The 12585-nt window shown below is 38.4% G+C and overlaps 1 protein-coding gene across 2 annotated transcripts in view; it reads right to left on the reverse strand.

The window, feature by feature from the left end:
- Nucleotides 1–346: 346 nt before the first annotated feature.
- ANKRD10 (ankyrin repeat domain 10) overlaps nt 347–12585 on the reverse strand; it is a 38037-nt gene continuing 25798 nt past the window's right edge. For both annotated transcript variants that reach the window (XM_023737401.1, XM_023737400.1), the window contains 2 exons: nt 5063–5158; nt 347–1922 (listed from right to left, as the gene is read on the reverse strand). In XM_023737401.1, coding sequence (XP_023593169.1) covers nt 1465–1922; nt 5063–5158 — 554 coding nt within the window. In that variant the 3' untranslated portion in view covers nt 347–1464. The remainder of the gene's footprint in view (nt 1923–5062; nt 5159–12585) is intronic.

Consider the following 12585-nt stretch of genomic DNA (forward strand, 5'->3'; position numbering starts at 1 on the left):
AAAGATCTACTTGAAGTGGAAAGGCTGTACCCTGTCAAAGGCAGAAAACTTGAGAGACCTGGAAAAACAAGGCAGTCCGGTCGAGTTCCGGCTCTCACAGGTTTCACTGTATTAACAAATCAAAGCATCAGAAATTTTACAGAGAGAGAATTTTAAAAAAGGAAAATCTTACAAGCAAAATGCAATACAAAAATTCCATCTCCCTTCCCATCTCATCCATTGCAACCACCACCCTTCCCCCAAAAGGAACTACACCCCAGGAGCTAACTGAATGTAAGAGTCTTTTATTCAACTTGTAAAGGACAGTTTTAAAACAAAATGTTAGTAACACTCTTCGAACATTTGGTTTATCCCTTTGACATTTTATCTATCTTTACCAGTTTTTATTACAAAAATCAGAAAAGTAAAAATCTATTACAATATTTGCACAGTGTAACCACTAAGTTGTCTAAACAAAATTAACATCTATAAAACCATAAACTTAATGCAGTTTTATTGAGCGAGATTAAAAATTCTCTCACTTAACTGGATATACATAGCAGTATATATTTTAAAGCAGAAAACCCCCAAAAAGTAAAACTAAGGAAGAAAGAAAATAGAAGTCAAAATAGTTAAATATTTTCACCTGACAGTTCCTGCAAATAGTGATTTCTACTACATGTCAAGGAAACTGTTATCTGTGGTAAAAACTCCAGAGACCAAGTAGGAAATGCAGAATAAAAATACAATAAATCAAAAGTTCCAGGCTGGCCTGTTTTCAGTGAAACACAAGGCAGTGATCTACTTCACATCATTTGGGGAGACCATTTATACCCCAATCCACGGTGTGTGTTTACAACTAAAATCTTCACCACATGGCAAGTTACAAAGGTAGCATCTAATGACATTGAGAAAGACAACTTCTTCTCTTCATACAAATCACTGCAAGAAATCCGCTGTAAGGCTGTAGCCTGCGTAGGGAAACAGCTGCGCTCTGTCAAGAACCCAACAGGAAATAGTAAAGGCAAGCTCTGCGAACCGATGTACATGTGAATAAATTTACCAGGCACCTCATTTACTGCCTCCTAGTTTACCTTGAACAGGTATAATTTAATCCGACAAAAGGAAATATAACAATTTCTGGTGACGGTATTAAAAGGAAATATTGAGTTTGGTGACAGAAAAACTAAATTCCAAGAGTGCATCTTATAAAAGGGCTGATGTCCCACTGTGTATGCACCTCTGTACTAGGTAAGCCCTACTGATGTCCCACTGTATATACACCTCCATACTCGGTAAGCCCTACTCCTGCACTAACTAGGACTAAGTAGGAAACTGTTCAATAAAAGGTTCCTTTGTCAGTAAAGTACATTAAAAGAAAAAGTACAAGTTGTGGCATTCCTTCACGTTAATGCTACATTAACATTTTGAGTTGGTTGACAGGCAGGATTAATGCATTTCAGATCAAAGACGGGCCAGAAATTTCTAAGAGCCATGATAAAGGTGCATTGTACCCAAGATGGCGCTGTCATATCTCTCCTCCACTCTAACAGAATTGGAATGCTCTATGACACTGTTAAGCTCAGGGATGCTTTCCGCAGTGTCCCCAAATCCGTGGTAATGTCCGTAATGCAGATTCTCCTCAATATCGTCCGCCCAGGAGGGCCGACTAGCTATGCAGCTGCTTGGACTACCGTTGAGATGCAGAGAACCGCAGAGATCAGAGTTACCGCTCACAGTCCTCTCTGGCTCCTCGGGGCTATTAACGCCCCCACACGGCGGTCCAGGAACCAGTCCATCGCTAATGCCATTAGATCCTGTTAAGCACTGGTCATTTCTGTCTTCCATCCCACTGAGCTGTGTCGTGGAGGGGAAGTCCAAATGTCCATTGATGATACATCCATTTGTCAACGTATTCGATACGGAGCTACTGTTTTTCATATCTGCATTAAGAAATACACCTGTCACCAAAATTCAGAACCAATGGGAGAGAAGAAACTATAAAATGCTTCACTGCTGCTACAATTCTAAAGGATTTCTTTTCTTCTTTTTTTTTTTTTTAAAAACAAACCAGTTCCTTTTCCAAAGTAAAAACAGTGCATATATAGGTAGCTTTCAAAATAAAACAAAACAGTAGTATTGGCCTGGTGAGATACGAAAATTTTATGAATTTCGGTAGCATTGGATAACCAAATTTTAACGTAAGTTGACAAATATAATGCATGGATGAACAATACCAACAGTACTGGAAAGGCATCAAAAACCTGTTCTCATTTTAAGACTACTTTCTGAGAGCAATTTTTAAAGTCACACCTGAAAAAGTCCATCAGAACTGAATGCAAGGGTTTTTTCTTCCTCACAAAGGGTTAAAATAAAATATAAAACCTCTCCAGCTCTTAGGGGAAAAAAAAAGGTAAATAACGCAGGTGAATTAAGGAAGTTCTTCAAGCTAATGTAAGGCAGCTCCATATAACGCTTTTTAAAAGCTTTCCTCACAAATTAGAAAGGCATGAATAGGAATATTAAAAGGAACCATTTTTTTTCTTGCTAACACTCAGATCTACATAGTACTTGTGCGAAATGTCACATAACAGCGTTGGCAGAGTACAGGGGAAACCAGCAACTGCAGAGAGGCACTCGGAATGCCAGTCGGTCTCATGCACACCATCTTGTCCCAACAGCACGGTTGTGAATAGTTTCTTATGAATTCAGCTATTAAAATGACTATGATATCCAAGATTTCACTTTATTAGGTTACTCTGAAAAACCACTTATGTTGGGAAAAATGTTGACAGTGTAATATGCATATATAGACATCCAGTAGGATCAAGATGTCTTAAGGAAAAAAGTCAATTACAAAATGCACAAGCATGCTGGGATTGGCAATTACAAGTTATTCTTCTGTATACTGGAACTCAAGAATTAATAACATCCATGTTCACAGGAGTTTGTGGAACAGTGTAGAGAACGGTCAAAAGATCACCCCAATGCTCTGCTCTATTAATGCGAGGCATGACACTAGATACAAAAGAGCTCAATTCTAGTAACCTGGAAGAAAGCCACATTCTATACACATCCGGCTACCCTAGTACGTCACACACATCTAATTTTCAGTTTCACCTCCTGCAATTCCTCTGATTTGCACGCGGATAATAGATTTCTGTGTCCTGTCCGTCTGCTTTCTGGCAACAAAACAATCATGGCTGTTCAAGAACAAAACATCTTTTAAATATTTCACTATTTTGGCAATATAAGCAATAATTACATTTTAATAACTGCTATAAATTCTTCAGAGGATAATGGATTCTTTTTTCAAATAAAATGATAGCTTTCATATTTAGTTAAAACTAAGGACTAGAGAAGAGGTGCTTCAAAGATTAAATATGAAATAAAAACAAAGGAAATAAATTATTTTGGGGAATATTTATATAGTAATCTTTAGCGATGTGATAAATTTTGTTTACTCAGTCAGACAGTATTTTAAGTCAAAATGATGAAAAAGAAAGGCATTGCTTATTTGGCACGTGTTATATGGGATGAATGTGGCATGAAATACAACGTGACTTTTTCAATATTTATGTTCAACCAGGGTCTTTAATTGAACCTGAAATCCCTGGGAATTAATATTTAGAGACTAAAGGATGATTGCCTCTCACTTTTCAAAGCATGTAACAATGCTTTTTTTTTTTTTTAAAGCTGGCTTTATGAGTTTTGTTGTTTGTTTTTGTTGTTTTGTGCCGTTGAGTTGATTTTCAACTCATAGCGACCTCAGTGTGACAGAGGACTGCCCCATAGGGTTACCTGCCTGTAATCTTTATGGAAGCAGACCACCAGATCTTTCTCCCATGAAGCAGCTACGTGGATTCAAACCGCCAACCTTTAGGTTAGCAGGCGAGTGCTTAATCATTGCACCACTGGGTTCTTTTATTTATCTTTAGATAAGGTCATATAGACCCTGACTACGGAAAATCTATTGTTTTAAATGTACTAGCCAAACAGAATTCCCCTTGGAAAATCTACCCATTTCATTTAATTATTTACGGCAAGGTAACTGTACACATAACGACCCTATAGTTTCTAAAAAGATGTACACTTTCATTTTAGTGAACAGAAATGATATTTGCATATACATTTGGGAAGCAACATGCATAATCTTTTATCCCCAGTGAAGAACTTAGCATAAAAAAATATAATAATGCAACTTAATAACAAATGATCTATTTCTTAATACAGCATCATATATAATCTTAATCTATATATTTTCAAAATATATTAACACATGAAGAGAATTGGCTAAAATGTTTTCTTGGTCATCTAAATAAAACAGATAGTAGAAAAAAGTATTAACCAAATGGATACTTTTTAGATACTCTAAAAGCTAGAAGGAACTGAGCCTTTTGCCTTTTAAAAATTGAAAATGACTGTCAACTGTTTTCATATACTAAAAATTTTACATACTAAAATGTGTGCTTTGTGAAACACGGCGTAGAGCATTTTAACAGACTTATTCTGAGCACCACAGAAACCACAGCACCCAAGACTTTTCGGTAAAGACTCTACCGGCGTATTTGGGTTACAAATCAAAACCACTTTTCCGAGTTCTTAACGTTTGCAGCTGCTTGGCCTTGCTATCTGTTGTTCTGAAAATGCAAGTAACAGCATGTTTGGTACATTCACCCGAAGGTCATACATCAGAAAATTAAAAAAATGTAGAAACCTCATAAGAAATAAGCAAGGCACATTAAGCAAAAGCCTCAAACCAAAATAGGAAGATTGCACTTAGATTTTTCTTATTCATAGAATGCACCCAAACCACTTATCCTTGAATCTACAAACTCGTCCAAGATAGGCAAATGATAGTATAACAATCTTTAAAGACACTGGACAACAAAGTGCAAAGAAAAGCTTTCGAGAAACTTATGTTAGAAATAATAGGCATACTGGTTCTTGCAACGACAAGGGGTTTGCATTGCCGAAACAGTATATATTTCTATTTCTTTTGGTCCAAGAGAACAACTCTCCCGTTGTTTGTCTTCGACCATCTGATTGTTGTTGCAGTTACCAGGAAATTGTCCACTCCCACCTGTTACAGCAGCGAACTCTCTATCAACGTGCATTTTGTCCGCATCGTCTTCGGCCTCGCCGTTCACTAGAGGCATGCAGAGACCCGAGCTATGAGCTGCGCAGAAACAAAGGCTGTTTTAGATTCCCTTGTACGTACAAAAAGACTTTAAGACAAACGCTTTTCTTCTCCTGCTGTCAAATCACTGAGTACTTTAAAACAGTCAAATAATCTAAAAATCTACAGATACCAATGAACTTGGTACACTACTGAGAAACTTCTCGACAATAAAAATATTTCTTGAAGTTTGCAAAGTTTCGACGAAGTCATGGAATTTCAGATACCTATTCTGATTTACTTGATTAAAAAAATCTCTTTTTAAGACTGTTATTTCAGGAATACAAAGCACTATTACATAGCCGACAGACATATCCTACAGCCTAAGCACTTTTCTCAAATGTAGCATACTTTACACTGTGTCCAGAAACGTTCCTTCAGATGCTTCACAGAAGTACACCAAGACAACTCTTCACATTAGAGACAATCTTCATATTTTGAAAAAATTAACAAATTTTATCCACAAAAAAATACAGTAAAGGCCAAGATTCAAGACAGGTTTGTCAATATTATCTGACAGTGGCATTTGACTTATGTGAACACCAAAATACAATAAAACTGAAAATATTAAAAAGTCTTAGTTCAAGAAACTTGAAGCTGAAGCTGGATATACACATTTCTGACCATCGTTCTTCGTATTCTGGAAGGAAGCGAATGTGTGTATCTAAGCACTTTTCCTCCAAGTAATAATACTCCACGCAAAAACAAAAACCACTTTTGCCCCAAACCACCAGACATCATCACTCAAGGGTAAACCACTCTCATCTGATGTCTGCTCTTCTAGTCTTAATAAGCATATATTTAAACAAACATTGATCACAAAATTATTGTACCTTCTTTTATTAACATGGCATGAATGCATTCCCACATCAATTAATTTCAGAAACATCTTTACAGTTGAATAATAATCTACTTATAGCTGTAATTTACTGAACCCCCCCTTGCTGTCTGGGTCACTTCTTTTCGTATCATGAACTCTGTAACTAACACTTATAAATGCACCTTTGTGTGCATTTCTGATTCTTTACTCACATAAATACCCAGAATTATTTCTGGGTCAAAGACATGCACAAGGAAAAAAGTGACCAGCTTCAGTGCCAAATATTCCCTTCAAATAAACATTTTCAAACTCGGGAGAACTGACCTTTGCAGCTTTAATTAGTTCTAATCTTAGTGGCGCATGAATGACTTTCATTACAGAAATGAGAATAATAGCAGTTCCAGATTATTCCCCAAACTGTGCAGACACCAAGGTGCTAATAATGCAGTGTTGTTATTGAACGAGAAACCCCATTTCTGAGCGATCAGGAGAAGTAGAAACAGGAGTGTGACTTGTGACGTTGGGGAAAAAACAGAAGTCTGCACAGGTGTGAGGTCGAGCGTTCTCCAAATATAAAAAACCTGTTGCCATCCAGTCGATTCCGGCTCAGACATTATAGGACAGAGTAGAACTGCCCCATAGGGTTTACCAAGGGGCACCTGGCGGATTTGAACTGCCCCATAGGGTTTCCAAGGGGCACCTGGCGATTTGAACTGCCAACCTCTTGGTTAGCAGATATAGCTCTTAACGACTGCGCCAACAGGGTTTCCTCTCCAAATACAGTTCCTTTAAAACCGGAGGCATGAAAACGTGGATCTGAGTCTTTCATGCTCATTAACTTTTCTTAATGCTCCACAGCCCTGGAGAACAAAACAGTCCACGGGCCCAAAACCAGTGATGGAAAAGCTCTACAGATCTTCACTAGGAAACAGGATCGGCATTGAAGAAATCAGTGATAAACAAGGCATCTTAAAAAAAGGTGGGGTGGGGGGAGGTGGAGTAGGGCTGGCGGAAGGCCAGGCTGATTCCCTTCAGTGTTTCAGGGACGATGACTAAATTCCCCCAACCTTTAGGGTTTGTAGGGAAAACAGGCAGATCGAGTAATTTGCAGCCAGTAATGGGGTCAGGTTTTAAACCCTCAGACTCTGAAACTACATTCTACAAAGCCTGCTGAGCCAAACAAGGCAATGATTTTTCCTTGCACTGAGAATTGTTGCAGACTGTTACACCAAATCCACAAATGTAATTGGTAAAAAAAAAAACAAAAAACTTCGCTGGAAATACAATCTCCATAGCTTTACGTTATCTGTATACGAGGTATGTCTGATTTTGTCTTGAAATTCAGATGGCAATTTTCCTTGGGAAATCTGGCAACTACAGGTATATTTGGAGCCCTGGTGGCACAGTGGTTAAGAGGTCGGCTGCTAATCAAAAGGCTGGCAGTTCGAATCCACCAGTTGCTCCTTGGAAAAACCCTATGGGGCAGTTCTACTCTGTCCTATAGGGTCGCTAAGAGTTGGAATATACTCAACAGCAATGGGTCTTGGTCTGGTATGGATTTATTTGACAACTTCTGAAAAGCAGGCAGAAAAACGGACAGGTAAGATGTGAAGGAAATTAAAAACAAAAACTTCCCCAAAGCTAGGCTGTTTATCTTTCCATCATTCTCAAAGCCCAGCGCCCCCTAAGTACCTGTTATGAAGGAAGTGCACTCACCAGCGGGGTGGGGTGGGGTGGGGCGGGGGACGGGACCCACAGCAAACAAAAATCATTAAAAATAAAGCATCCAACAATAAAATCAGAAGAATCACAATCCTGTAATCTCGGTAAGACTGGCTACAAAATGGAGTGTAAAATGGGGGCATATCTGCCACTAGGGGGGCAAAAAGAGCCGGGGCAAAAAGGGACCTTTGGGCCAAGTAAAGCAAACATTAATCTAACCGTAACTAGTACTACTCAGTGCACTAGGATTCTGTGACTTCCCTGAAACCGCTCGTTAGTAGATGCGCCTTTGTTAAGTCTGGTAACAAAACTTCTCATTAACAATGCAGGATAAAATTGAAACAGACCAAAAGTTTCACATTCTAGCAGTCAAAAAACTCTTTAATGTGGGAAGTACGTTGATGTAAACATAGAACTTCGTTACCTGTCTCCATAGATACACCAATCTTTGTAACCCACTATCCCCATAAACCGCAGATATTCTAGCGTCCCAGAATCGTGAGTCATACTATTTTATACCAATGACTCCTCCAGGGTAGGATCTTAATTTTCTTTTATTGCTGGCACCCATAAGTTGGAAGTGTGCAATTAGATGGTAGCACTAAGGTTGCAATCATTTACTTTTGAAAATTGTATTTTATGAACCAAATTAAAACTGCCTCTCAATGTGAAGAACACTTAGGATGAACCGTGCCCCCTCCCACAACAAAAATCACATTACCTTGCGGCAGTCTCCTCTATCCGTGTCCACACACACCTATCTATTGCCACTGCCGAAGGAGTTCTTTAAAGCCACCACGTCGCTCCTAAGGTGTTGCACATAGCCATTTCAGAAAAGCAGTGTCTTTTAAGTTACCAAATTTGATTCTATTTACATTTTAGAAAAGAATGTTCTTGTCTTCTATGGACTTCCATAGTTAAATGGAAACATTAAACATTTCCAGGTTACTTAATATGTCAATTTCATAGTGTTCTTGCCTTTCAGTTTCATTGCTAAAACAGGCATTGATTGATTAGATTTTAATACACATTATATACTGTTTATTATGAAGAACTACCTAGTTAGCTTAAAATAAAACCTCCAGAGATGGAGTCACAGCCAGGCGCGACCACTGCCTACCATCAGCCATGAGAAAAGCAAGAGGCCCCGCCTCTGGCCAGGAAACCCATCCCATTCTTGACCTCAGGGAGGAGGCTCTGGGGGGTGGGCTGGGGCCAGCAGGTCTGCCCTCTTCGGAGCTGGGACAGCCGAGCAGGGCTGCGTCTGTAATCTCAAAGACCCCTGAAATCTTTCAACAAGATTCTTAAACTACATGAAAAAACTATTTGTGACCAAGCAGTCCGAAACTGTGGAAAAGGTTTTACCTAAGTTTTTAAAAGCCAGAGACTGGATCACTGCAGAAGGGAATTAAATGGGCCCTAAAGCCACACACATGAGAGAAACTTACCGGAAGGGCTGCCTATCCCCTGGGGTTATGAGAGTTTAAAAGGCAGAGGAATCTGTTCACAAGGAGGCAAAACAAGTCATCAATACTGTCACGTTTTAAGATCTAAGTGCTCTAGTAAGACAAGGGAGTCTTTCTACAAGACATGCCCCATACTAGTTACCTCCCCAAGACCTAAGCAGGAGGCATTTTACATGTGCAAAAACTTCTAAGTAGCTTCACAGTACAATTAACTCAAGTCTGCGGTCTCGATGTAGATCAGTTACCCTCTTTAAGGTACCAGTGTGAAAGGGTTCCTACGTGCTGACCCCTAATCCCTTGACTAGCAGGGATCTCTAAACAAAAAATCCAAACCACAGTTGCTGTGGAGTTGATTCTGGCTCACGGCGACCACGTGTGTCAGAGTAGAACTGTGCTCTGCATGGTTTTCGAGGGCTGTGATCTTTTGGAAGTAATCGCCAGGCTTCTAGGACACCTCACACCCATGGTGGCATTTCCAGTGAACTATGTGTAGGCTGTTATTGAAATCTCTAACTATTGGAGCGCGTCTACTTCCCCCATTAAAGGAGCAACTAGTTTAGTTTGTGGCTTCCCACCAGTCACTATCATTAACTAGTTATTCTTTAGTATTTTTTCTTCAAAAAGTTCTGTTAAAACTAAAATAGTACCTAAGGCCCAAGTAAGGTTTCTTCTACTACAAGGTGCCTCTCCCTGGGACTCTGACTCCTGTCCAGGTGTGAGTAACAGCGAGAGAGGGTGCATGCCATTCCGGGAGGCGGGGCAGTGCTGCTAACAGCGCAGAGGGGAGCATGCAAAGCACACAGAGGCCGTGAGTTTGTAAAAACCACTGAGGGTGTCTGGGTTTTGTTAGAAGAGCAAATTCCACGTGAAACAAATGTATTCTGCATAAAACATGCCCAACACTAGAGTCTTTTAATTACCCATCACAGTCTAGAACTGTGCTGTGAACAAATGAGGTGCATGAGTTTGCTGAATTCAAACTATATCATTAAGAGTTGGAATCACTGAGCTTTTCTGGTTCCAAAGTATAATTCTATTTTAAGATGTCATGTATCCAGGGAGTAAGACAGAACATGTAATGCTTTGTCTGAACAAGACTAGGTGTGACCTCTCAATCTAGTAAAACCTTTATAAGCATATAAACAGCATTTTATTATAAATCTGAGAACACCAAGCACGAGAAGCTGAGTTAAAAAATTATATACATTTCATGTATGCATACATGACATACATACACACATAAAACAATATATGTTAAATTAAATCAGAAGCAACTAAATAAAAAACTCACTTCTACAGAGGCACTTATTTCTTGAATCTCACGTTTTAAGCAACCAGTTAACATGGAGGTAACATACCACGTAACAAACTGGCTAAGTCACACCTACCCTCCTTCCCCCCTAAGTCTTTAAACCTTGTCAACACAATTAAGAACAGAAGGTGGAGATTCAGTCATCTGACATGTTTAATTCATCCGGGAATAAAAGTGTGCTTGAGAGAATTTTCACTGTTACTTTAAAACAGAGGGATAATGCTGTATTTTTCCTTAAAGGCTTTTAGAATCATTAAATACTACATATTACGTATGAGATTCTGAGATCAATACCATTCTGATTAAAATAGAACTGGGAAGTCAATTTAGCATTTGAGATCTGCTATCACCACAGCCTACCTCTTAGGGCAGCTGTTATCTATGAAATTGTAGGTTATGGGTCAGTTTTTAATACACTGCTCCTCCCCCATCAAAATTCTGCAGCTTCAATCAGAACAATTATTAACTAAAAACAAGACAAAATTTTCATTCATGGATGGGGGCTTGGCATACTTTTGTAACCAGGTCATTAATAATCTGGACAAGTTTTCAATACATAGATGAATAATAGTATTAAGTGAATATGTGTCATTCCTGAAGATGAACCAGGAAAAGCTAAAAGGCTAGATTTATTTTAACACAGAAGCTGCAGCTGTAGCCCTGAAGTCCATCTGGTATACCATCTTGAGCAAATGGCTGATAAACAGGAAAAGAAAAAAAAAAAAGAAAAAAAAAAAACATTTATACACTGATGCTTCCCTGAACCATCTCAAATTGGGGAAAATATTACAAACTTTTCATCAAAATCAACCATTCAAATAATTTGGGATTTTATTTCACTCCCCACCCCCCACCCCACCCCCCCACTCATAACCACATGTATTAACTACGTCTGTTTTGACCAAATTATATTTTGATAATGGATGTGAATGACTTTATGAAAGGTATTGTAAAGTATGAATTTTTTGTAGTAAAACCTGCTTCTAAAGGAAGGTCAAGTTGTTCTTATTCAAGGTATTTTACATCAATGTAGCTTCCAAGGAAAAATTACTCCAATTACCTGAAAATATTTTAAAATAAAGCCGTTTCTTGAAAGCTAAGGAGACACTACTTCTGTGGGGAGACTCGGTAACTTGATCATGAGGCCACAGTGAAGAGGGAATTCTGCAGAGCATCCTTTAAGAGGCAGCTAGCCAAAATAATTTCTGCAAGTGACTGCTTTTATGAATATAAATTCCACACTAAAAATATCAATTGACATAATTCTTGGATTCTACAAGACAGAATGGACTGTTTTATTAAGATTCAAGCTATACATCAATATATAGCCAAGCTATTATCACAAGTGTCTTGAAAAAAAATTAAGAGCTAAAATTGTACTGTAAACAACTTTAAAATCTTCTAAATACTTTTGTATGTGAAGCTATTCACAAAGTTTATTTTAAATGTGTATGTCACAAGAGAAAAGAAAATACATATTTTCATTTTTGGCATGAGAAGCAAAAATTTATCTATGAGTAATTCAGATTGAGCAAAAAACTTAAGCTCAAGCATATTTAAACAGCAGATCAAAACAAGGTAAAGCAATGTATCCTGAAATTACATACTGAAAGAGAGGTAAAAAATAGAACTATGTAGTTATTCAAGCCAAGAAAAACTTCATTTTGAACATCCAGGTAATTGGCAACAAACATTTTTGTTTTAATGAGAGAATCAATGTATCAATACCCATCTCACACTGAGTATTTAATAGTAAAAAAGAAAAAAAACCCACCTCTTACATTACCATAGATGAAAGGGAAGATACCTACCTATGTTTAGATAAATACAAAAATAAAAATATATATATACACACACAAGTGACATGTGAGACAAATCTAAGGACTATCACCTACCTGGAGCCCTGGTGACGCAGTAGTTAAGAGCTCAGCCTGCTAACCAAAAGGTCGGCAGTTCGAATCCATCAGCTCCTCCTTGAAAACCCTATGGGGCAGCTCTACCCTGTCCTATAGGGTCGCTGTAAGTCAGAATCAACTAAACTGCAATGGTTTTGGGTTTTTTTTTTTTTTTTGGGGGCCGGAGGGGGCATCACCTACATAAAGGACTA

This window comes from Trichechus manatus, unplaced genomic scaffold (genome assembly GCF_000243295.1).
Source record: "Trichechus manatus latirostris isolate Lorelei unplaced genomic scaffold, TriManLat1.0 scaffold00102, whole genome shotgun sequence".
NCBI lineage: Eukaryota > Metazoa > Chordata > Mammalia > Sirenia > Trichechidae > Trichechus > Trichechus manatus.